A 27,733-nucleotide genomic window follows, 5' to 3' on the forward strand; every position below is an offset into this window, starting at 1 on the left:
GGACATATCCGGAAAAAAAGAGGATGGTAACCCCTACTATTCAGCTTTCTCCACAGAGCAAGAGCCTGCTAGCTTAGCTTCCAAAATAAAGATGGCCGACACTATGTGTTCATTCTGTGAGTGAGATCCTACCCTCTATGGGCGGGTTGAGGACATGCGGGTCAGACCCTATACTGACTGTAGTCTTTAGCTTCTGGACAATAAATGACAAAATGCCGATTTTTGCGTTTAAAAAAAAACAAAAAATACATAAATCTCTCGTCTTAGGTCGATATGACGGTTGAAAGCATGGTAATTCGAAAATACTACAGGTTTTCTACTAATACAAAGCTTAATACTAAATCCTGAAGTGTCCCTTTAATGATGGAAATTGCGACCATAGCTTTGGGAAATGCCCCCCCAGAGCGGCAGGGTGCAAGTAATGGATTGTGTAATTTATATAGGCGTGTAAATGCAACCAGGAAAATTGCTCTAGGGGAAAATGTTGTTCTCTGGCCGTTTGCCCCAGTTCCTATGTTGCTAGTATGAAGGCCCCTTGTGAACCATGAACCTTTAACATTTCATAGCGCAAAAGGTTCTTAAAAAGGTTTTTTAGATAATTGAAATATTTTAAGAAGTGTTTACTGAAAGGCTCTTTGGAGAACTGAATGGAAACACCTTTATTTTTAAGAGTGTTCAGAAAATAAGTTACATTCACGCATCCCAGACATTATGGAGCCCCGCCCCTTTTCAGCGCTGCGCTCCTTGTCTTTTGTCTTCGGGTCTGTATTTTTACAGCCATCTTCCCTATTTATGAATGAACGACTCATTTTGTTGAGACATCTGCTTTAAACATTACTATCCTCATGATAACTTTTGTTATTTTTACATTAAGTAAATCCACTTCAAAAGCTAATTACTCCTGGACAGCAATGCCATGGAGATATACAAAGCGACCGAAAAAATGGAAGTTCAAAGACAATATTCTAAAGATCGCGGCACTCATTTCATATCTAGGTGATCAAGTTGTTTTTACTAGACCATTTAAGAATTACTTGTGGCTATTTATGAAAAGGTGAAGAACTCAAGTGTCAAACTCAAATGACTGTTAAAAATATTTGACTGGGTGTTTAACTGATGCAAAAAAAAAATACAGTATCTGTAAGACTTTTATTTACTTCTCTCCATGAAGATAGCTTTGCTGCTAACATGACATTAATATTTAATATTGATGACATTAATATTAAATAAATAAAAAGGCCGGTAATCACAACCGTCTGTGATTATGACATTTTAATTAACATCAGCAGAGTTGCTCTCATCATGAAACGTATTCATAAAGGACAGAAATGCTTTATAACTGAAAGAGGATTTGGAAGAATTCTGAGTAAATTTTTTCCTTATCAACACAACAGCTTAGGAATCAAAGTGTTCAATTTGCATCTAAATCCAAGGCTAATCAAGTAATACATTTAGTCATTCATTTGGTTCATTAAACTAGCCTAAGCTGTACAGTCAGTCAAAAGGTATTTTAGGAATAAAAAGCTTCCGTTTTTCCGATTACCCTCATACACTCGGTTTATTTGAGGTTTTAGGTTTCGCAACCTGCACTAAGAAACATATTGACCCAGTATTAACATAAACAAATTAATAAACTTACTAATAAACTGGACATGGTAAAAATATGACCAGCTGTGAAATAAATATACATAACCACAAATTTGGAAAAAAATAAATTTTTTCACTTGTTTGTCACGAATTAACAACTCATTCATACGACTTATTAATACATCAGCACGCTTTACTAATTTGTGCGGCATTTCGGCAAATCAATGTTGATTCTGGTTTTATTACGAGCTATTTCAGGGTCTCTTTTTGCCAACAGACTCTCCCCTGTTTTCTTCATTTGTTTAAAACGTGTAATATATATCTTTCTTGAGTGTTGTTTACATTTACATTTATTAATTAAGCAGAGACTTTTATCCAAAGAGACTTACAATAATACAGGGATACAACAAGCAATTCATCTTAAGAGGCAAATGCTTTTTATACAAAGTTTCAGCAATCCTTCAATTATATATATATATATATATATATATATATATATAGAAAATGGTCTGGGATTTGGCTGTCCGGATAGTGTTGAGAAGATTATTCCACCAGCAAGGAACCGTGAACTAAAACATTATTGGCTGTGATTATTTTAATTGCGAATGAACTCCCAACAGGACATCCCCAGAGGGGCGGGAAGAGCACTGGTTTGAGTCTGGTCAGGGTTGGAGTTGGGGGTTGATGGCGAGATCTTCCACTGAGGCTGTAACTTAATTTAGCCACAATCTCAGTTGATCTCATCTCATTAGTGTCTCTGTCGTCTCGGTGTGCTGAAGCACTCAGTTCACCATCAGGTCCTGTAGAAGGAATGTAAAGAGAGTGCAAACAAGACGGCAGAGGAGAAGATGCTCATGAACTACATGAATATTCACCTAATTCAATTTCAAATAGGATGTGGATATCACTTTATGAATAATACATGGGAAGGAGGCATAGTGAATAAATTGAATGTAATTTTTTGATAAACACGAATAATAAAATGAGTACAATATATATTTATTATTATTATATATATAATAATATATACAGTAACCATATAGCCATAATTTGTGCAGACATATTTTTTGAGAAGAGTAAGAATTTAGATTTGGTATTGAATATAATTTGTAGCTTCTATCCATCTTTTGAAAGCACACGGTCTTGATCACAATCTTTAAGCCCTTATCCCATTTACTTACAGTGAAGTAACTTCATATTCAGTACATCAGAAACAAAGACAACATCCACATTTTGTTTGGCATTGATTTTCTGTTTGATAGTTTTTTTGTCCTCATGCTTCATTTGCTGGGATTTCCTTTCCTTTCCTTACATTTCCTATTCCCTTTCCTTTCCTTTCCCTTTCCCTTCCTTTCATTTCCTTTCATTTTCCTTTCCTTTCCTTTTCCTATCCTATCCTAGCATATCCTATCATTTTCCTTTTCTATTTCCTTTCCTTTCTTCCCTTCCCTTTCTTTTCCTTTCCTTTCCTATCCTTTTCCTTTCCTTGTCGTTTCCTTTTCCTTTCATTTCCTTTTCCTTTTCATATCTTATCCTATCATTTACCTTTTCCTTTTCCCTTTCCTTTCTTCCCTCCCCTTTCCTTCCCTTCCCTTTTCCTTTCCTTATCCGTTCCTATTCCTTTTCTTTCCCTTTCCTTTCCTTATCCTTTCCTTTTCCTTTTCTTTCCCTTTCCCTATCCTTTCCTTTTCATTTTCCTTCCCTTTTATTTCCATTTCCTTTCCTATCCTTTCCCTTCCTTTTCCTTTCCTTTCCTTTCATATCCTATTCTCTTCCCTTTCCCTTCCTTTCCTTTCTTCCCTTCCCTTCCCTTTCCTTTTCCTTTCATTTCCTTTCCTTTCTTCCCTTCCCTTCCCTTTCCTTTTCCTTTCCTATCATTTTCCTTTTCCTTTCCTTTTCTTTCCTATCATTTTTCCTTCCTTTTCCTTTCCTTTCCTTTCCTTTCCTTTCCATCATCATTACTTCCAGCCTCCTGGACTCTTTATATCTCTTAATGTAGTGATGGGAATCCGTCCTGAATAAAAGGTAATAAAAATGGACTTTCTTAGAATTTATCTGACATTTGCAGTCCCACTACCTTTTCTATCAAAGTCAGATTTAAAGTCGATGATCACCTATAAAAAATGTTGATATATTGCATATATATGTGTGTGTGTGTGTGTGTGTGTGTGTGCATGCATATAAGTGCAAACAATATATTATAATGCATATTATTCACACAGTCGATTGCGCAACAAGCCTATTTACCACGCGTTGGTGTTAATTTTGGACCCCGCTGCTTGACATAACCTCCACACACATTGTGGGTCATACATTCTTCCTCTACACTAAATTAAGACTGATATATATATATATATGTATATATAATGATACAGGTGATGATTTTATATTAGATTAAAAGGTGCTGGATGCAAATGTGCAGTGACCCAGACCCTGCTCTAATAAAATTAATAGGAATACTCTTTACTGATCCATAAACAAACAAAATGATGTGGATCAATAAGCCATGTGGCGACCGAGGCCATGAGCCGCTGTCCATAAATCTCAGAAGGCCACTCGTTCATTAAATTATAAAAGATCCATGAGCCGTGAAATTCTGTGGCCGAAAGATCCCAGTGGTGCCTAAAAATAGACTTCGACAGACTTTTCCGTCCGTATTGTTTCTTCAGAAGCATTTTATCTTTGTCTCAGTCCCAGAGGTCACCGAAGACATGCGTTCTCCTTCCCTCAGTGCAAATGTGTCTCTTTTCGTTTTCTTGTCAGAATAATGCTCACACGTCTATGAAAGATGTCACGGAGAGAGGTGTTTGTGAGCGTGAGGAGACAGAAAGTCTTTGCAGCGGCACGACCGGCTACTGACGGTACACTCACATCTCACAATTAGCATCATGAAGTCGCTTGTGGCATGTAAGGAAAAGGGGCTCGAATTTAAAATAGATTTATCTTTCTTTTTTAAATCATTCCCTTTGCAGTTTTCACTTAGGAAAGATTATATTTTCATGCGTGGAAAGAGTTCCCAAATATTACTTACTCATGAAGAGGTCTTCTTCTCAACATTAACACACAAAACATACGAAGAGTTCAGATGCAAAAGCCTCTAAATGCCATTTGAAATTTTCTTCTAGAATGATCATTTTTATCAAGCTTGTATATTTAAGTTCAGTGATTTCACTTAAATGGCATTGATAATTACCTATTAATTGTTATTTAAGTGAAATTACTGAACTTAAATATACAAGTTTGACAAAAATCATCATTAAAGAAGAAAATTTCAAATGGCATTTAGAGGCTTTTGCATCTGAACTCTTCATACACTCACAAGTCATTGCTTGCATGTTAGATCAGAAAGCAATTGACTCACTCACCCTTTTCAGATAGATAACGGGCCAGAGTCATAGTTTAGTGCTACAGTGTGACACATTTTATTCCAAACCAATCAGTTTTAAAAAGCTCTTTCCACCCGGATGAGTTTTTGGGACCTGCGATCTAAATATCAACCATCTGTGTGACCATCTGCATTCAGATGCTATCAAGTGCAAAGGCCAAGCCACCCAACAGCCTCATATTGGTCCTCCATTTTCAAAGTCTCTGTTCCTGCTTTTCCTTGAGGCAGGATAATCCAAGACTTATTGGTTTTTATTCGGCTGGACTTTACGACATCATACCTAGTGCCGAGTCCCATCTATACGTCCAGTGAGAGTGCAAATATTTTTGTAACTCAACAAAATGGAAATACAATAATCCATTCATATTCTGAAGATATATCTAAATCCAAATTTGATAGTCACAGATTCAAATCAGCTATTACATGCTAAAATGGCCGTTAAAAGTGAACACTAAGATTTTTTAATTTTCAATAAGAAATCTAAAATGCAAATAGAAGCATTTAAATGAAGTGAAATACTTTGGAAGGTATTCAAGGTGTAATTAACACTCTGGTTCTGCTCGCATGGCTATTTCAATAAAATTAATGTTTTAGTTCAATAATGTTTTTTATTTCATATTTTGTATTTTTAAGAGGATTTTATGGTTATATTTTTTATCGTAGACCTGAAAATAAAATTAACAACTTAAACTGTCATAAATCTTGTAGTAGTTTGCCATTTAGTTAAGTTAAGCCTAAGTTAAAAAAGAAACACAAAAAAAAGTTTCAGTTCATTATTATGACAAATGCATAAAAATACTATTTTTAAATAAAAAAAGAATATAATTTCCAAAACATAAAGTGTGAGAAAATCAAAGCCATAAATCTAAACAAGTTGTGTTCCAATTTTGAGGTTGGTGGTCTCTCAAAATATGACCTTTCAGGAAGATTTTTTTTTGGCGCAGTACCAAACGCTTCCACTAGATGAAATTTTCTCCACATTCGTTTTTAATGGGCTCATTTTTGACCGCGAACAGTACAAGTGTGACTATTTTTTGGGGACCATTTAACCTTGACAAAGTAGACGGAGCAACTACGCTATCTCACGACCAATTCGTACGAATTCGACGCATGATTAAAAAGTGTCTAATTCGTACGACCTCACTCGTACGAATTTGTAAGATTTGTATAAACCCACGTGATGGTTATTTTTAGGGGCGGGGTCAGGGGTAGGTCATTCGTACGAATTCATAGGATTTGGCCAATTCGTAAAATATGTACGATTTAGCAAAATCGTACTAATTCGTACGAGTGAGGTCGTACGAATTAGACACTTTTTAATCATGCGTCAGTTTCGTACGATTTGGTCGTGAGATCGGGTTGGTATTTATGGTTATTAAAACACACATGGGCGGGTGACGTGCTCATTTTCCAGTGAAAAATATACCACTATAACACCTATAACAGGCTTACCATAGTAGATCAGGATAAGACTTAAACATGTTTTGGAAGAGGGATTGATGATTTATTGACTCATTATTTACATTGTGTTTATTCAAGTAAAAAGTTGTGTTGAAAGTAGCTACTGAACAAAAATGTTTGATTTGCTAATGAGAGAGTGTCCTTGGGTCTGTCACTGTTAGAACAAATTCACTGTATAGTCCTGTAGGGAAATGAGAGAACAGAAATGAGCTTCTTATTCCTTACAGCTTAAACTAAATGAAAGGGAACTTCACAGAATACATCACAGACTGCTTTCTTCATAAAACTTTCTTTCCTTCCTATGTGATTAAGAAGATTGAAAACAATTTCCCTAGAAGACCATAATAAATCCTTTCCCAAAAAATAAAAAAAAATAAAAAAAAGTCCCCCGTGACAAGAGCCTAAAAATAGCCTCCGGTGTTCAATTCATGTTAAATAAGGACGCAGATGTAGATGCCGAAATAGATACTTGTGATATGTGATGATTCCTCTTTGCAGTTATTCTGCTTATAATGAAAGACAATCCTGAGAAGAACAGAAGGCAAGGTCGAAATTAACTTAGTATGTGTTTATGTGGGTGCATACTAACTCTATGCATTCACTCGTGCTTTTACGTCAGGAAGTTCAAGCCTGTTGCAGTGCTGGTAAGTTGTTTTGAGAGGTCAGTGCTTCTTTATAAGTCTTCAGACATGCACACCGCTGTATTCTTCTCTCTATTCAGCTTGTTTGCCTGTCTCAGCCTGTTCTTGCTCAAACCTTCCATCTCAATTCTCATAGAAACAGAATAAATAAATCACTAGCCCAAACTGCTGTGAAGGGAATGTGGTAGAGTGGGAAGTCAGCTCTCCCAGGAACACGTCAAATATAGATCAAAGCTGAATTCTATTAAATGTCATTGTTTCTAATCATGCCCTGCATGAACTGTGACTGACATTACAAAAATACAAGAGAGAGCTGCATCATTGCTCTCATCGCTGTGCTATTACTGGTGCAGCAGGTGTTCAAGATAAAATGTGTCTGTTTTCTGTTAAAATACTTTCTATTCCTCACGATTCTGCTTATCAATTCGGATTCTGATTGATCCCTAATTTCGATTCCAATAAGATAAAAAAACACAAAAAAACGTAGATATCATTCACATTTAGTCTTATTGCAAAACATTTAATTATAGCTGAATATCGTGAACAAAAATCAACAGACTAAGAACACTTACACAAGGAACTTTTGCTTGTGTTTTACCATAGAAAAACAAGACTAGACTAACTATAAATTTCAAGCGTTACTAAAGGGGTACTCCACTGTTTTTCCATATTAAACTGTTATTCCCTTAACTAAGACGAGATGATGCATACCTTTGTCGTCTCAGTGCGTGCGCTCAATTGCTCTGGCGAGCAACACTTTAATAGCACTTAACTAGCCCAGTTCATTCAATATGGGCCAAGCAGAGAAGCGACCAAACACTTCCACTTTTTCCCTATTTAAATACAGCTATATGTTTTCCATTCATTTTGTAAATTGATTTGTTTCGTCAGGATTTGAAGAAATATAGAGCAGAGTAAAATCAGCATAACAGTGAAAACTAATGTCATGCTTACTAATGATATCTCCCAAGGGTAGCATGTACTAGGGTCCTAGTACTGAGCCTTGTGGTACTCCATACTGAACTTGTGATCGGTATGACATCTCTTTCTTTACTGCTACAAACTGATAAGTATGATTAGGTCTGATAAGGTCCGATAAGTACAGTATGATTTAAAAATCATGCTAAAGCAATTCTGTGAATGTCTGTGTTTGTTTGTTTGTTATCTTTCTAGATTGCTAATTAGTTCTGTCCTTTGCCTGTTCGTTTCCATGGTTACTGATTTGATTTCGTTAATTGGTCTCATTATTCCTCATTTTCTGTGTATTTAAACCATGTGCGTCTTTCGGTTTATTGTCAGTTTTTTTTGACAATAAAGTGTTTTGTGAACATTTGAGTTTGTGCCTAAAATTAAAGGTAAAGCTGCTGCACTTATTTGCTGGAACCTACGCTGACAGATAATCGGTTCTTCTAAAAATAAAGTAATTCTATTATATACTATAATATTTCAAAAAGCTGATATTGCTGATTACGACCAAATTATTCATGAGGATGCACACCATTATTGGAGTGAATTCCATATAGCATCTTTGTGGAAAATCTCCCTTATTAACACAATTAGCAACTATATTTCATAATTGGGAGGAGACTGAAGATGGAATAGCAAATATTTAAGTATTAAGTATGCATTTATGCACTTATTCACACCATTGATTAAGATAAAAAAACAGACAGAGACACGTCATTTTACAGTGTCTTGCGACATGTACTTTCTAAAGTAATAGCAGTAAATTATGCAAAATTACAAGCAACAAACCCTAAATCCCAACCCATAAATAGCCTAGTTAATTAATACTACTCACTTAAATGTGAAGGACACACTAAAAAGTGTAACCATATTTATTTTTTAGTCTAATATATTTTATTGTGTTGATATATTCAAATCTATTACAATGCCAAAGTTAATATTTAAAAAAAAAAAATGTTGTTGCACACGATATCTGATATTTGTAAAACCATACAATATAAATAAATAAGTACTAGCGACAGTATACAATTTATTTTAATTGTATTATATAAATCCATAGCCATTTAACCGCAAAATTTCAAATACTATTATTATTAATTAATTAATTATTATTATTATTTTATGTATTAATAATATTATTATTAAACACTTTGATTACATGGGATGCTAAATGCACTATATGATAAAACATCGTTGATTTTGCAAGATCCTTCTATAGCATAACTGTATTAAAGGGCCTATGAAGGAACAACAAAAAATACTCAAAATGAAATATTAAGAATGACGTGTCGTGTATGCAGCAACACTATTGTTAACATAGCTACTGTTCTTACACTGTGGCTTTTTGCATCCGCTTCCATCAGAGCACATGTGCTCCCTCTATCCCTCTCCATCCAGTGCGAGAGACTAGTGTACTTTAGACTCTAGAGGTCTCCATCCTTCAGCATCCACGCGCTGTGCATTCTTCTGCATCGGCCACAGACTGAGAGAGGGAGGGACAGAGAGAGAGAGAGAGAGAGGGAAAGAGAGAGAGAGGACACCGCGCAACGGCAACCTGACACGCGTGTCCTCCCTCAGTGCGAACGGGAACTTTGATGATTTGACGGTGAAACGGATGGAAACGTTGAGATGATGTTCCAGTCCTTGATGATGGATTCGTCTTTCAGCATGTCCAGCTATGCTGTCCTTGTGCTCGTCTCCTAATAGACAGCTGATTCATTTCTCTCCTCAAGTACTTCTGCTTTACTACAGCTTTGGTGATTGAACACTTGAGACGGCGTGAAGAACAGTGAAGGAAGCGGGGCGCATTGCTCATTTTTTCCAATTATCAATAAAGGACTTCCAGTTCATTCGGGATTCGTGATGTCTGCAACATACCGCTCCTTGTTCCTCTGTAAGTAAACTGAGTTATTTATTCCTTTAGGGTATGGCATGCGGTTTTATTTTTTGGAAAGCTAACCTTGTGTTTTAAGTTGTCCGATCCTATCGTTAGTAACATATTCTTCACCTTCATCCGTGTCAAATAAGTTTGAGCAGTGGATGAAGTCTTCAGTACGAAGGTATAAATATAACAATTAACCTACAGAATAGTCAAAAGTCCTGTTCATAACAAGACCCCCACCCAGTGGAGTAAATCAAATCCAGATGCTTTTGGTTTGGGGGTTCTAATTACACCCTTCAGACAACTCTTGAAAAAATAACCCAAAGTTCCCTGGAGAACTTTTAATTCACTAGTTCTTTAGAAATCCATATGTACTGGTGCTTTTGTGAACCCAAAAACCAAAATGCTGATCCAAAAACCCAGTAATGAAATCTCAAGGTCTGAACCAGGTTTGAACCCAGGAAGGGCATACAATTGTTTTATTTTTTTATGACGAATTTGAGGTTGTTTTATTTGTATTTTTTTACATTGTTCTACTGTATTTGTGTCTGAGACCCCAATGACATAATGGGAGAGACAGTCGCTAGTCTACAATGTGCATTTATGGAAACATTTAATCATAATGCATGGTATGCATGCATCATCCAAATACAAAACAAATGTTAGCATTTGTATTAAGATTTGTGCTACGGCACTAAATTGCAGAGCGGAACAAAGACAGGGCACGCCGCCCAATCCACGTCTCTTAATTTGTTGTGACATCTGATGACGAAAATAGATCCCCATGTTAAACGTCCAGTGATGAGCCGGTGGCGCGAGCCGCTGCTGTCCGGTGGGCACGAGGATCTCGCGTGTCTGCGTGTGCTGGAGGATGTGTGAAAGCATGCATGGGTCACATTGGGAGTCCTCCATCGTCTCGCGCGCGGTTCATTGTCCAATTCTCGGGCGGCACGTTCGTAGTTTAGTGCGCGTGACCCATCGTTTATTATAATCACTGCGCCAAACTTTGTCTCATCTTGTCCTCTGCGCGTCTATATGATGCAGCATGAAAGCGATGTGTGTTGAGTCTGACTGGCTATTATTGTGTTTCTTAAATGTATGATAAGCTGTATTAAAATTCCACGCGCATTCTCCGTGGCGTGTTGAGAAGGTCAACGCTGCTGTAACACTCAGCTTTCCAAAATCCTCTCCTCACTCTATTATTGTATATCAGCATAATTCATGCTTTCATTTTTTCCTCAAATGTTTCAGTAAAGTGTTTGCGAATTGGATATTTCTCAGAAATTAGTTTGTTTTGAAATTCAGTTCTTTCCATAAAGAGTTCGTAGGTATACAACCATCTGAGGAACAAAGATTTAACACACAACCCATTAGCAAAGGCTTGTTGATGCACTGTAAAAAAAATATTGTTGGTTTAACTTAAAAAATGAAGTAACTTGGTTGCCTTCAAATTTTAAGTTCATTGAAATGAAAAAATTGAGTTAATTCAAGGAAGGAGATTGATTTAATCATCAGAAACTCAAAATATTATGTTATCTGAACTACATAAATTATTTAAGTTGATTTGACAAAAGAAAAAAATTTTGTGATTATATATATATATATATATATATATATATATATATAGTCGTTTCCAATTTATTGTTTTTATTTTTTATTTGTTCGAAATAAAGCATTTATCCCATACCATACCATACCATACCAGGGCATGTTGTCCCACTGTCTGGGGTAAGTTGTCACGTTGGGAACCTGTATAGCATAAAGATAGTTTTCAGCTAAATGTGCAGCAAAACAATTACAAAACACAAAGAGTATAAATGTAAAAGACTAACATACAAAAATAACTGTTAATAAATAGTTCAATGTTTGGGTTCAAATCTACTTTCATTTTATGCATGAACCCTTGTTTAAATGTTACCTGCTATGTTTGTATTTGCTTTTTTACTACCAACTTTAAACTATCAATGTTACAGCTAACATATCTGCCTTATAGAAGTATAAAATGCCTGGTAACACTTTACGTAAGTGTCCATGACTTAATTTGAAATTAATTGCATACCTAATTCTAATTAGTTAGAAATGTTTAATAACTACACTGCAATGTAAAGTGTTACCAATGCATTGCTTATAGCGCTGAAACTGTAACCCACACACCTATGGGAGGCTGCTAGTTGGTGTAATCCCATTATATGGTAATGGCAAGATGGCAAGAGAAGACAGAGTGTTTTTCATGCGCCCTGACACGTGCATCAGATCATGGGAAATATTGGTTTTATGTAAAGAATAAAATCCTTCATGTTTGTACATTTGCTTCAAATGAAGTAAGATGGTTATATCTAATATACAGATATACAAATTCAAACTAATCATTTCTAAGCGTATTTATTTATAAAGGGATAGAATCCCGTTTCACTTTGAGCACTCTTGAAATATTGATTTATCAATCAGGTTACGGCATTTTAAAGGTCATGCTTATTAGCTTTTGTTTGTTTGGTTAATGATTATCTTGGTCTGTGTTGTGAGAGAGGAATGGATTGAGAACTGACACTGTGCTTGTAGTAAATCCCATTGGATTCTGCATTAAATTAGTTTAATTTAATAGCCTTGGAGTGTCATCATTATAAGTGCATGTCTTTAACAATGTATAACAACATTTAATGGGGGAAAAAAAAGCTTTATTACTGGTATGTTTGGCGTGTAGAGCTCATCTCATTGCTGAGTATGCTCAATGATAGAGTGAATCAATGTTGCATAATTGGGTAATTTCCATTTCATTTGATTTGATGCTTTCGAAGATCTTACATTATTTAAGTGTAGCACCCTGGAGGAAAGTAATATTTATTTAAAAGTCTTATTGCAGACATGAACTGCTGCTACTTTGGAAATGAGCTAAAAAAGGACAAACCAACCAAACTGTGCAGAAATCACAGCTAACCAAATGGATGATAATAGTCTAACCCCGCTCATCCTGACTGACTTGAATGGAAAACATTAAATGGGAAGTCTGGGAAGTAATACCAGATTGTAATGTACTTGTCAGGAATAATGGAACCATAATAACACGTGAGAGACTCCATGACGTTCACACTCTCAGTTTTGGGGATTGACAGCCTCATCTACACTCTAAAAATTGCTGGGTTGTTTTAACCCAACTTTGGGTCAAATATGGACAAACCCAGCCATTGGGTTACATTTTTTAATTACATTTTTAACCCAATGTTTGGGTTTATCCATATTTGACCCAAAGTTGGGTTAAAACAACCCAGCATTTTTAGAGTGTACTTACAGGTGCGAATCTCAAAGTCCCAAATACAGTCTGAATGAACACAGAACAGGATTCAAGCCCGTATTATTCTCTCACCAGTAACCATATTGCCCGTAACCACATCAAAGATGGCGACGTCCATAAAACTTAAAAAGATTTATTATGTTTGATACGACAAGTCCAATCGAGCCAAGAGTTCATAAATCTTCATCAGCAGTTTTATACCAAGGGAGAACAGTGACTGGATATAAAACATTCAGATGCGATATCTCCGTCGATGTAAGTTACCAAAAGCAAAACCACGCATGAAAACACACAACAAATAGTCGGTAGACATACGTTTGTGCAGCGCAGAGCGTCTCTCTTGCCGTGTATGACGTGACAGACAACTATTTCCGGCGAGGAGATAAACACTGTGTACAGCTCACTGAGGGCGGAGTCTATGCTAATAGGGCGGAGTCTTCCAGCAGTCATGGGCGGGGCCTGTGTAATGTGAGGTCACAAAAGGTAGAAATGCAAATGGCCGCTTTTGAGACATGATTTATGGGAATTAAAAAAAGAGGAGTGGGTGGATTTTCACCAGTACAGGGTGGTTGTGTACACACTATGTATGTGCAAACACCATGTCTCCTTTTCGGACTCAAATACAGGACTGACAACTGGATTCTGTTGCTGTGTGAATGTGGCGTGACCACTAGACGTTTGACTTTTTCATAATTCAGTGAATGAATGCAGTCATCAGCCTAATGTTTTGAAAATCAGGTTGCCATTAGTTACGCTATCACGAAAGAGTGTTGGTTAAATAACTCGTTTTCCCATCCTGTGCTATATTTGGCTGATAACCACAGGCAGTAAGAAGATCTCTCATATCTGAAAATGACAGGACACAGCAGACCCAGAGGTTATAAAATGACAGCTCGATGCGCACGCTCCTGAATCACAGGAAATGTGTACAGAATGAATAAGCACGAGGAACACTTGCAAACTTTTACCATAAAATGCTGCGTAGTGATGAGATCTTTGGCATTTTAATACATAATGGTGCAACTGAACGCTCTTATGATTATATTTTAAGAGGATTGTTGTTGTTTTGTTTTGTTTTGCAATAAATATTTATGAGAAAACTTTTGCAGACTTTAATTTAGTATGTGCAGTGGGTTTCGAGTGGCTGAAATTTTCATCTGGAGATTTCGATTCTTTTTTTTTTCTGCCTTGTTTACTGAAGCTCAGATGTTTGGTTAGGCAACATAAATAGCATTGCAATTTTCCCGAAGTGGTTTGGGTGACTGTCTGGCATAAACATTCCCGATGTTTTCCATCAGGATATCGTTCAAATCAAGCCTATCTGCATTTAGGGCCTCACAAAAACACAGTGCTCAAATCTAACTTATGTTTTTCCTCCTTGGATACTCTTTTTGTCATGGGATATTAACATTATGGACTCGTCTCTGAGCTTCTAGTTAGCTGGTGCAGTGAGAACAACCTCCTCAATCCTCCTGCAGAACATCTGAGGTGACATTGTCTCAACTCAGTCCTGAAATTCAATATTCTCCCTGTGCTGTCACGCAGCCGCTCCTCTCAGAGCAGACAAACAGCTTGAAGAGTTCTCCAGATGTGTTATTCTACTCGTTTGGCCTTGAGGAACATGTGCTGTTTCTTTTGCTGTGATCGGGTTGATTCATTTGATCAAAAACGGTAAAATCAGTTATATTGTGAAATATTATTATTAATATTAATTTTTTAATCCAGTTTTAATCCATTATTATTTTTTTTCTCCAGTTTTAAGCATCATTAGTCCAGTCTTCAGTGTCACATGATCCTTCAGAAATCATTATAATATGCTGATTTGCTACTCTATAAACATTGAAAAAAATTATTATCAATGTGGGAAACTGATTTTTTATTTATTTTATTTATTAATTTATTTATTTTCAGGATCGTTTGTTGAAGACAAATTTAACAAAAGGAACTCGATTTGAAATATAAATATTTTTGTAACTTTGTAAATGTCTTGACTGTCACTTTTGGTGTTAAAAGTTAATAAAAGTTAATTTCTTTCAAGAAAAATGATCTGAGTAACCCCAAACTTTTGAACATTAGTGTGTGTATATATACATAATTGCTTGGGACAGAACTATATCTGTTTGTCCAACCAATTGTGAGAGTATAAAGGAATATCATTCCTTAACAAAAAATAAATAGTCATATTAATGCAAGGAGATCAATCATTCCTGGCATTTCAAACCACCCTGTCTCAAATCCACTATAAGAAAATGTTAGCTGTATTTGTCTTAAATATAAAAATAAAACTCTTAATGGAGAAAACGTTAATGTCTGCAACAATGAATAACTATAACACACTCCTTGACTGAAAAAAAATAAAATAAATAAAAAATCAAAGAAAGCCACAGTAAACACCAGGCCACGTTTGAGTCGTTCTCTAGCCTATAAATCTCAGACTCTTTTGACTCCCTTGGCTAAATTACTCCCAGATTACTTTGGAGCCGCTCAACAGGAACTGCCTATTTTCCTTTACGGCTAACCTTTGACAGATGTTCATGAATGGTCTGGTTTGACAATAATTCAATCCAGCTGCTTCGTTTTGTAGCAAAGCCCGGCTCGCTTACATAAGTCGTTGGTCACGAGCGGCCCCCGCCCCGATACACAGGTTTTGGCTTCTAGGATCGCATGGCCCAACAGGATTTCGCTAATCGCCACCTCCATGCTTATTTGCAAGAGATAGAATAGAGGATTGAGTGCATTATTTGATGCAGTAAATAACTATGAAAGTCAATGGTGCAAGGGCAGTTAATTTCTTCCTGGTTCCTGGAAGTACTCTGTTTGCAGTGAGTGTAAACAGTTTGATGAGGGTCCTCAATGAGGAGCTGAGATAGCGCAATGATAAACAATATAGCCAGGAGAATTGCCAATGAACCAAACGATGAATAATGGGGTGAGAATTTTGTGTAATGATATGAGGTAATGAATGTGTTTTGATATCGTAGGCTACATGTGCAATACTACATGTTTACTATATAATATGCCCATGAGTATTCATGTATATATTCATTTATTTTTATCCTATTATTAATTGAATAAATGTAAATTATCCTATTTGAAAGAGCTAAACAGTAACAAAAGTCTGTTATAAATGTAATTTGGTTTTATTAGCTGTATCTTTGGTTATATTAGCTCAGTATTCAGTGAAGAAATAAGTGTCAATTTCAACCGTGTCAATTTCAAAAACACTTATGTAGATGTGCTACACTGTAAAAAATTAATATGCTTTATCTAATCGAAAAAAATTGTGGCAACAGATTACAAGCAATATTATTTATTAAATTTAACAAATTAGCTTTGAGTAATAATTAATCAAATTATTACTTAAAAGTTAACCATTTAAAATTAGTATAGTTTACACCATAAAAATTGCCAACATTGAAGACACCTGATGTTAACAAGCAGAATCACTGAAGGAGAAAAACAAAATTTTAAAACAAACCTAAAACAAACACTGATCACCATAATGGTGACTTAAATGGACTTTTTTTTTTTAAGTTTTACTAATTTTAAATGGTTAACTTTTAAGGAATTAATTTGATTAATTTTTACTTGATTCTATTGTTAAATTGAATTAATAATATTGCTTGTAATCTGTTGCCACTTTTATTTTTACAGTGTAATTTGGCTTTAAAGAGATACTCCACTTTTTTTTTGGAAATAGGCTCATTTTACAACTCCCCCAGAGTTAAAAAGTTGAGTTTTACCGTTTTCGAATCCATCCGGCCGATTTTCTGATATTTCGAAGAATATCAGTAACCAGACAGTTTTTGGTCTCATTGACTTTCATAGTATATATATTTTTCCTACTATGGAAGTCAATGAGACCAAAAACTGTCTGGTTACTGATATTTTTCTAAATATATAAAAAAAAAATCAGCTGAATGCATTCAAAAACGGTAACACTCAACTGTTTAACTCTGGGGGAGTTGTAAAATTAGCCTATTTCCAAAAAAAAAGTGGAGTATCCCTTTAACTTCAGCTTCGTTTGGATCTATTTTCTTGGGTGGAACTAAAACAGGCAAAGTAAAACACAAGTTGCTCAATATCACACTCGCAGTCGAGTATCGTGTACAGTTTATGTAAAAGAAACAATGCAGTATGTAGTTATTCCGAATTCCCCTGATGTGTCTGCATTTATTCTCTTTCTTAAAGCATAAAGAAAGAGCAAACAGAACAGTGTCTCAGCTTTTGCATCATGTTGGTAGCAGTGATTTCATCATGGATGTATATCGACTGAAGACTCTCCGCCTGAGCCAGAGGCTTTGCTTACGTCCTCTCGAGAAAGGAAACAGTACCTCAGTGAAAGCATGCAGCACGGATGAGACTGGCGTGCTTGTCTATTCTGAGCTCAGCTTTTGATCTAGACTTTTTTGGGGAGGGAGGGAAACAGGTATATTTCCATTTCCAGTGAGGAGCAGTGATCCGTCTATTCAGAGAGACAAATAAATAAATAAATAACCCGATTGCCAAAAAGATTGCGGCTCTGGAAGAAAAAAAATCATATCTTATCAAATTTTGAAGAGTGTACATGAGGATCATAGATATAAAAGTAAGTGTTTGCTCAGGAAAGAATACCCAGGAGATAACCTGCTCTATTCTGAGAGATACAGCTTTGTTGATCCGCTGAGACGGTTTTGTTGGAGTTCGAAAAATGTGTTTGTGTGGTATAAGTGAAGCTAGAGACTAGAGCTGTGATGGCAAATGTTCTTCAGTGTTGTCACCACTCACCAGATCACATCACCAAAATGATAGTTTTACCACAATTTCCTTTAAATTTCCACCCTCTGTCCATCGGCGAGCTCAAATAAAACTTTTCAGAGATCTCTTTTCCATACAATGATAAATAAATATCAATGTCAAGCTCCAAACATGACAAAAAAACAAAAAAAAACAACAACAATAAGTTACTTATAATCACAGTGAACTTCAGTTTTGTGACGTATTTTTTGAGTAAAAAATAGAGCGTGACGTGTTTTTTTCCCACTGTAAAAAATGATCGTGATTTTAACGGTAAAAGACTGTAAAAATGCTACAGTGAAAAACTGTTAATTGGTTAACAGAACCGTTCCTTACTATATACGGATATATACTATATACAGATCTAGCTAATGGTAAATTACATTTCTTGTCATGTTACTGTAAAATATTGTTAAATTTACAGTTTTTAAAGTGAAAATGAACAACTCGTATAATTTACAGTGAAAAAAACGTAAATTGACATTCCCACAATTCCCTGCGTGACACTTCGCATTTGATGTATTTTTGAATTTCTGAAATAGCTTGTTTCTTCATAGTTTGCTTAGTCTTTCTATTCAGTTATGTACATTAGGGTTTTATGTGACATGTTGTTAAATTAATGTTTATTGCCTTTTTAAAATTTCATGTGATAGAGTGTCATGTGATGAGCATTCATATATCATGTGACTCATCACTGCTGTGATTTTTGGTTGTCAGTGTATTACAATGGTACAAAACAGATAGTAATACTTCAATTGGTCGATAATTTAACATTATATCAGATAATAAATACGGTTTATTTCTGTAAATTTTAAGTCTGTAAAACCTTGTTACCGCAAAGTCTTTTATACTGTAAATTTCTGGCAACCACAGCCGCTCATTTACCGTGAAATGAACACATTTTTTTACACTGTACAAACCACGTTTTGTCAAGAAAAATCATGCGATAAAACGAACCGCAAATGACGCGAAACAGCACGCGTGCCGATACCCAGTGAAGAATACACTGTAAAAAAATATTTTCAAGATTTGTGATCACAACATTTTTTCTTTTGTCATATCAACTTAAATTATTTATTTAGTTGAGATAACTTATTATTTTGAGTTTCTGATGATTAAATTATTCTCCTTCATTGTATTAACTAACTTTTTCCAGTTCAATCAACTTAAAATTTTAAGACAACCAGGTTACTTACTTTTTTAAGTTAAACCAACAATATTTTTTTACAGTGTACTGACCTCAACCCATGCCTTACTCTGATTGGCTGTAGCTCATGACATCACTGAGGTTGAGACGTGCGACAGCTCTGGATATCTAGCATGCTAGATATTTTTTCTGGGCTCGGCGATGCGTCTGCGTGCGTCTTTAATGCGTTGTTGGCTCTTTCATGCTAACAGATTCACTGTAAAAAATATTTTCAAGATTTGTTATCACAACATATTTTCTTTTGTCAAATCAACTTTATAATAATTTATTTAGTTGAGATAACTTATTATTTTGAGTTTGTGATGATTAAATTAATCTCCTTCATTGTATTAACTCAATTTTTCCAGTTCAATCAACTTAAAATTTTAAGGCAACCAAGTTATTTACTTTTTTAAGTCAAACCAACAATATTTTTTACAGTGTTGGTGCTAATCCCCCGTGATTTGCACGCGATAACACCCTGACCTGTGGGCGAGCTCAACGATTTGCAAATCGGGCTTAAAATCATGTAGTGTGAACTAGGCTTTAATTGTTCACCACGTGTTCAAGACTAGAAATGTGCAAGTAAATATGATCAATTTAACACAGTCTCATCCCAAATCGTCATATAACTGACGTTTTGGGACGTATTTTGACCATACGTCAATATCCGCCTTTTTAGGGCCCCCTTAAACGTCGGTAGATGGCGATCCCGGGCCGTCATACAACTGACGCTTTACCTTTAACGTCAGTTAGGTGACGGGTTAGGTTTAGGGTTAAGTTTAGGTATGGGGTAGAGTTAGGATCCCATAACCTCATCTACCGACGTTTAAGGGGGCCCTAAAAAGGCGAATATTGACGTATGGTCAAAAGACGTCCCAAAACGTCAGTTATATGACGATTTGGGATGATCAATTCTGATTTCATGCTGACTTTAATTCGACAAAGTGAATTCCCCTCTTCTGTGTCTGTATTTTGCGCTTGTGTACATTTAAAAAATGACATGTCAATATGCACTGCACCAAGTTCCTAATGACTGACTTAATTTGATGTCAAAATTAAGTTTCTTTAAAAAATACTGATGGATGGTGGCATTTTCAGGGTGTGTGTTCTTTTCATTAAGCTTTTATTTTCTGCTCTGATCTGATTTCATGCAGCAGTTGTTTCGCGATCGTAGGCATAATGTGTTTTTGCACTGATGCTCTGTGCTAATTTACATTTCTCTTTGTTTTATCTGCAGCTTCCCACTGTGCTTTTGTATTTATTTTCTGATAAGATTGCATGCACCTGCAGTGGTGTCTGATGCAATGACGCAACGTCTTCCAAATGAGTTTTCCCTCTTTGTTTTGTTGCATTGTTGCCACAAGTCTTCTGTACAGTATATCCATCCAAATCAACTGATAATTGCTATCCGAGAGCCGTGAAATCCGAATATGGCAGTCTGAAGAGGATGCTTATGTTTTGATTGCTTGATGTTTTCATAGCTAATGCACAGAATGCCTCAAAGCAAGATATTCTATTACAGCAGGAAGGAATGTTTCATCGTCAGGCAGGAAAGCATCTTCTGTCTCCCACCAGGAATTCATTAGCATGAGACTCCTGCTTTGTTTCCATTGGTTTGACAGGCAGCTGTAATTGAATTGAATTGATTATAGATAGATAGATAGATATCTTCTCCACTGCAGACGCATGTTTCTCCATGCGGAGCGCGGCCTTTAGACTCTCGCATGTTTTTCTCTTTGTTCTGGGAAAGGCTGGAGACGGAAAGTGAGGGGAAATGTTCCACGTCGCTCTATTTAGACACCTGCTGTTCCTTGCGATTTGAAACAGTCGATTAGCTCTGCTAGCAGCCCACTCCATTTGCTCTTTTGAACTGGTTTGCTCCAGGGTCTCACTTCATTTCCATCGTTCCTGCCAACATCATTTTTGCTCGTCCTTGACCACATTGTTTTGTCTACAGGTTTGCTCTTATCGACAGTCAATTCAGTCATGATCTGTTGAAAGGATGCATTTGAGTCATTCCATGTCCAAACCATTACTGTAGATATTATTTTATTATCTCATGTGATGAGAGTGTATTATTCTCTAATTGTTTTAAGAGTAATGCATGCATTTTTTGCATTTGTCATATTTGCAAATGAAATGCTTAAAACCACATAACGGTCATAATATGTCCGTTTAAAACATTGCAAAAATTAGCACTTCTAAGCATTCTTACAGAAATGAAGGCTACTTAAGAAATCACATTGCAAAGGAATCTGTTTCATGGAATTACTCATCTGTTGTTGGCGGATACTTTACCTCTGAAAGGTCATTAATTAGTGGAAGGGAACGGCACAAGCGGAATATGTTTGCAACGATCAGTTATTGATTGATTGATGAGATGCAGGCCAGGACTGAGGATTTTTCAAGGCTGTGTTCTAAACTTAGTTAAGTTGATGTTTTTACTTCCAAGAGGATGACTGTTATATTCACAGTTCCCTTAATTTAGACACAAAAAAATGAGACAGACATTAATGTTATCATCATATAATCACCAGTGTTTTATTTATATTTCATACTTTCTGAGGTTTGATAATTAAATCCATGCAAACTGAATTGTTTAAATTTATAATTTACTTATAAACGTGTCCCAACTGTTTGGCTCATTTCTCCCTGTCGCAATTCCATTTTAGTCCGAATTTTAAAAAGGATTGGCTCTACTATTTTAAATTTTTTGTTTTGACATGTCAAAAACTGTAAAAAAAAATATATATATATTTTCAAGATTTGTTATCACAACATATTTTCTTTTGTCAAATCAACTTTATAATAATTTATTTAGTTGAGATAACTTATTATTTTGAGTTTCTGATAAATAAATGAATCTCCTTCGTTGTATTAACTCACTTTTTCCAGTTCAATCAACTTAAAATTTTAAGGCAACCCAGGTTACTTACTTTTTTAAAGTTAAACCAACAATATTTTTTTTACAGTGTAGTAATCACAACTTTTTTTCTTTTGTCAAATCAACTTAAATAATTTATTTAGTTCAGATAACATATAATTTTGAGTTTCTGATGATTAAATCATCCTCCTTCATTGTATTAACTCACCTTTTCCAGTTCAATGAACTTAAAATTTTAAGGCAACCAGGTTACTTACTTTTTTATGTTAAACCAACAATATTTTTTTACAGTGATGAAACTTATGGATTCATCTGAATATGATATTCTGCATTGTGTCCATCAAGTTCCAAACAGGAAAGAATTAAATAAGATATCTTTGATTTGTAGTTAAATTCACTGTTGAGTTTATCCAGACATATAGCCACCATCACATGCACATTAATCTAAACTCTTTTATGTTTCACTTATATAAGAGTACTCAAAATGTAATATACAGTAAATGGACATCTTCACTCTTTTCCCTGTTCAACTACTACTGAAAATGTGTCAATGATGTTGAAATTATGAAATTACACAAAGAAATTATGAACACAAGCAACTGTAAAAAAAATATTGTTGGTTTAACTTAAAAAATGAAGTAACTTGGTTGCCTTAAAATTTTAAGTTCATTGAAATGGAAAATTGAGTTAATACAATGAAGGAGTTAATACTGATTTAATCATCGGAAACTCAAAATATTAAGTTATAAGAACTACATCAATGATTTAAGTTGATTTGACAAAAGAAAAAATGCTGTAATTACAAACCATATGTTTTTACAGCTGTAGCTTGCATTTGTTGCCAAATTCAAGTTTATTTTGTTCTTCCCTCAAATTTAAAATATGTTAAAAAAAAAAAAATTGATGGATGGTCACTTTTTTGTTCTTCCAAGTTAAATGGATTTTATTTGGAGAAATCTGGAGAGTTCCTAAATGGTACTTGTACAAGGAAGTAATAGGCTTGGGTGATGAATGGCTTAATTACCAGGCCTCAGTGTCAGACATTTCGTTCTTCATACCAGAGCAAAAACATTGCATAAAGGAGTATCGTTGATCAATCGCAAGCCTGTCTGCAATTAACTCCCTAATGCGCCTGATTACACCGACTCCAGCGCGCCCGTTTAACTAAGTGCCTCAACCTTTTAAACGGCCAGCCGCTGCACACACTCACTGTTTGCACTCTAGATTGAGCCCCTTTGTCCAGGAGCTTTCACCTTGAAAAAAACAGTTTTGTGCACTACTCTGCTGTAAAAAGCACCCACCTTCCTTCTTTATTCTTCGGCAATGGCTTCAGAACAGATGGCGTACCCACCCTCATTTTTTTTTTACGAGTCGTTAGACTTGACTTGTTGATGAAATGGAGACCTTCCGCTACCTGGCTAATGCAGAAGTGTATCCTCACAGTTTAATATATCTTCCGTGTCCTTGCATACCAGGTGCAGGAAGCGCTATATAGCCGACTGTGCATTACACAGCATCTGATGGAGGTGATGTCGGGAGGTCTAAAACACAGCACATTTACTTAGAGATGCAGCCGAAGCCGTTGGCTGTTACTCTGTTTGGTCGAAACATGCACGCTCCCACATTGAGACCTTGAGACTAGGTCTGCGTATGGCATAACAAGCTTACCGCACCTCAGGGATCAAACATTAAAGCCGTCCTCTTCCTGAATCCCAGCCTGCAGCCATATTCTTCTGTACATGCTTAATTGTTTAGTCATTTTCGCCTCCCTTGTGTCTCTTTACAGCTGAGTATTTATGATGTTCATGTAGGAAAGCTGTCTCCTTAAAACTAGAATACAGTGAAGCTGTGAAAATGAGCAGTGCAGTTTTGCGAGTCAGACATTCGAAAAATGCATAAATGTATTTGCACACTGTGGGTTTTATTCGCTATTAATTGCACACAAGGGTTCTTACGTGAGCAGAAAATGTTCTCTTGGAACAGGTGCATATGTACATTGAATCTTGGCCTTCTTTTAATGTTGATGAATCCGGATTATTCTAAATGCCGGTGTGTGCGATTATCTCCATATAAAGGCTCAGTCGTTCTTCACTCTCTGCAAACCGTCTAAAGTTATACTCTCGCCTCGACTACACATAAATAACTGCATTTTTTTTGTTGAAACTGTTCCCAGATCCAGATGCATTGAAAGCAAAATGAATATGCTTTATCTAATCAATAAAATTGTGGCAACAGATTACAAGCAATATTACTAATTAAATTGAACAAATTAGAATTGAGTAATAATTAATCAAATCACGATTCACTACTTAAAAGTTAACCATTTAAAAATTAGTAAAGTTTACACCAAAAAATTGACAGAGGTCAAAGATTAATTAAGAACACCTGATGTTAGCAAACAGAATCAATGAAGGAGAAAACCGTCATTTTAAAACTAACCTAAAACAAACACTGATCACCCTAATGGTGACTTAAATGTACTTTTTTTTTAAGTTTTACTATTTTTAAATGGTTAACATTTAAGGAATTCATTTGATTAATTTTTACTCTAAATTGAATTAATAATATTGCTTGTAATCTGTTGCCACAATTTTTTTTGATTAGATAAAGCGCATTCATTTTTACAGCGTGTTATATAAAATGTAAAAAAAAAAATTAAATAAAAAATAAGCAAATGCACAATGTTTAAACTGTTTAAGTTTTGGGCCGAATATGGGAAGTTAGATTCAGGGGTTCAGCAGAATTGTGTGGAAACAAGTTGCATGGTGATACTCCAGAGCGGTGTCTTAGAAATATAATAATAAATGCCTCGTCTCTGCCACAGTGAAGCACAGATGAAGAGTTGTCATTGTGTGAGGAGCCTTTTTAGCTGCTGGCATTGGAGCTGCTTCACTGTGAAAAGTAATTCAATGCTTTGGAGTACAGCAGAATAGTGAAGAATGGCGTGTTTCCCTCAACTTGAAAAGTCATCTAAAGAGGTATGGTGTGATTTTTCAACAAGACAATGCTTCTGTCCAAATTGCAAAGAAGTAGGGTTTTGGTATCGTTTGAATTTGAACGATTCTGATTCCGATTCCTTGTTTCGATTCCGGTTCCTAAAGATTCTCGATTCCGATTCTTTTAAGAGGCAGGGTCAAAAAAGTTTAGCTAACCTTGCTAACCAACGGTCTTTCTGAAGGAAATACTCCTTCTGTCACAAATTTTTCGTTATTTCGTTATTTCGTTATTTTTAGAAAAGTGAAGCCACACTTTGGACCGCCGACGTAAGCTACTCATGTTCGACTCGCGCGGTTATGTCAACACTTCCGGTAGACGCTTCTTCGTTGGTGTTGTTCAACGGTTTCATCTTCCGGTCGGTGGACTGTAAATATCGAAACTAGGAATCGAAATTTTAACTTTTGAACGATTCCGGGAAAAAACGAAAAGTTAGTCCCGGTTCCAATCGATGCTCGATTCTCGATACCCAACCCTACCAGAAGTGTCTTGAGATCAAGTCCATCAGCCTCGTATTTGTGCTGGTCACATGTAGGATGTGGAGTATTCTGATTTGCCTCGGTCCAAAAGAGACCTGGTGGGCTGGAAAATGGCTACGTTTGCAAAATGAGGCTTTCAGAATAATTAAAACCTAAACGCGAGGACGGCAGCAGACCTTAAACAATGCTTTACAGCTTCAGTAAACAAGTCTTATTGACTCAGACTTTTTGATATATTGCAACATATGGAGCACCAGTGCCAACTTATTATTTCCAGCTCCTCGGGAGTCCATACATCTGTTAACTCAGAGTTTCTCTGGTCTTTGTTTGCTCTTAGGATCTTCTTGCCTTGATTATTCAAAAGCAACACACTGTGATGTGAAAGGGCATGTGATCTCTTAGTCGGTTAACCTTTCCTCTTGGATGCTCTTTTGACATTGAGCAATGTGGTGGATTCAGCTCTTCACCAGGCTCTGTGCTAATGAGGCAATTAAATCCCTGGTGTCGTGGTGCAGAGGGCTGGGAATGAGGGAGGAAAGGGAGTGTGCTGTCTCAGCAAAGAACAGCCCAGAGCGACTCTAAATTCCTTCTGAATGCAGAAGCGGAGCTCGGCTGGGTGCTGCACGGTCCCGTCACGTGTCATCGCAGAGTACTTGAATTGAACCGTGCTTAAGATTCAAATCCGTCTAATGGTGTGCCTTTTTTACAGGCTTATTGCAATGAGATCTGATTGTTAGTCTGAGAACAAGCCCTGATAATAAAAAATGGTTCTATTTAGAACCAGAAATGGTTCCATCCCCCGCTTCATATGTGGAACTATTTTTTTTTTTTGGTAAAAGGTTCTATTGGCCAAGTATGGAACCCCAGGGTTCTATATAGAACCCAGAGGAACCCTTTTTTTACGAGTGTATAGAACCTTTTAGGGGTTCCAAATATGTAGCGCTGATAGAACATTTTAAGGTTCTATATAGAACCTTTTCTTCTAAGAGTGTAGTGTCGTCATACAGCTCAGTTCAGGACAATGTTGATCTATAGTTTTAACAAAATACCTGGATCTGTCAAAAGTCACCGGATGATGCAAAATGAAGCGTTTTGTGTCAACCTTTTGCTGGCAAATAAACAGGAATATCTGGGTGCAGTTAACACATTGTTGACATAATTTACATAGATTACCAACAATATAAAGCTGGTTGAAAATCGGCAAACTTATCCTTTAAAGGGATACTCCACTTTTTTTGGAAATAGGCTAATTTTACAACTCCCCCAGAGTTAAACAGTTGAGTTTCACCGTTTTCAAAAGCATTCTGGTAATTAGAAGAATATCAGTAACCAGACAGTTTCTGGTCTCATTGACTTCCATAGTAGGAAAAAAAATATACTATGGAAGTCAATGAGACCAGAAACTGTTACTGATTTTCTTCTAATTACCAAAAAACCGGCTGAATGGATTCGAAAACGGTAAAACTCAACTGTTTAACTCTGGGGGAGTTGTAAAATGAGCCTATTTCCAAAAAAAGGGGAGTATCCCTTTAAGATGAAACATACTAGTGGTGACATTAGCATCCAAAACATTGCTTGTAAACAGCTATGCTAGTATTTTTGGAAGACTAACTACTGGTGACAACTTTTCTTGATTAGTAATGTAGTTTTTGTAACATTCCCCATAGGCGCTGAGCATCACAGTTGTTGTTTGTCTGCCGAAGCCAGTTTAGCACAGCATCTCCTCTGCCTGATTGCCGTCCTTGGGTCTGTGTGTGCTCTGCTATTTAGGAGCGTTTGACCCAGGCAAACACAGCCCAAGCATCTAGGAAGTGGTCACTGAGCCCTCCGCTGCTCGAGGAGAGTGTTTACCTTTCCTTCCCGCTACGTCCATGACTTATTCATAGCACAATGTGAGCCGCTACACTTCAGAAAGAAAACGCATGCCCATGTAAACCGCAGCGTCTGCACCTCAGTGGGCAGGGGAAGCATTTTTTTTTAAATTTCATCTTTTGTTACTCACCTCATTCTGACCTCTACAGCACTTTAGCTCCTGGACAGAAGTATTGCAGGGCAGTTTCTCTCCCATCTGGCTTGATATTATTCATAGTTTGATTCTGATTGTTTACACCACATCGCAAGTTGAGAATTGTGGAAATAAAAGTGCCTCCTTTTGTGCTATTTAATTAGAGTGACATCAATTAGCTGCTAGCTGTGCGGT

At 36.2% G+C, this 27,733-nt stretch overlaps 1 protein-coding gene across 1 annotated transcript in view; it reads left to right on the forward strand.

Annotated features, from left to right (window-relative positions):
* Nucleotides 1-9,528: 9,528 nt before the first annotated feature.
* The window catches only part of clmpb (CXADR like cell adhesion molecule b), a 117,094-nt gene continuing 98,889 nt past the window's right edge, over nucleotides 9,529-27,733 (forward strand). Inside the window, exon 1 of the mRNA XM_039647347.2 lies at nucleotides 9,529-9,934. Within this exon, the coding sequence (XP_039503281.1) occupies nucleotides 9,904-9,934 (31 nt within the window). The 5' untranslated portion in view covers nucleotides 9,529-9,903. The remainder of the gene's footprint in view (nucleotides 9,935-27,733) is intronic.

Source organism: Pimephales promelas, chromosome 10 (genome assembly GCF_988280905.1).
Source record: "Pimephales promelas chromosome 10, fPimPro1.hap1.1, whole genome shotgun sequence".
NCBI lineage: Eukaryota > Metazoa > Chordata > Actinopteri > Cypriniformes > Leuciscidae > Pimephales > Pimephales promelas.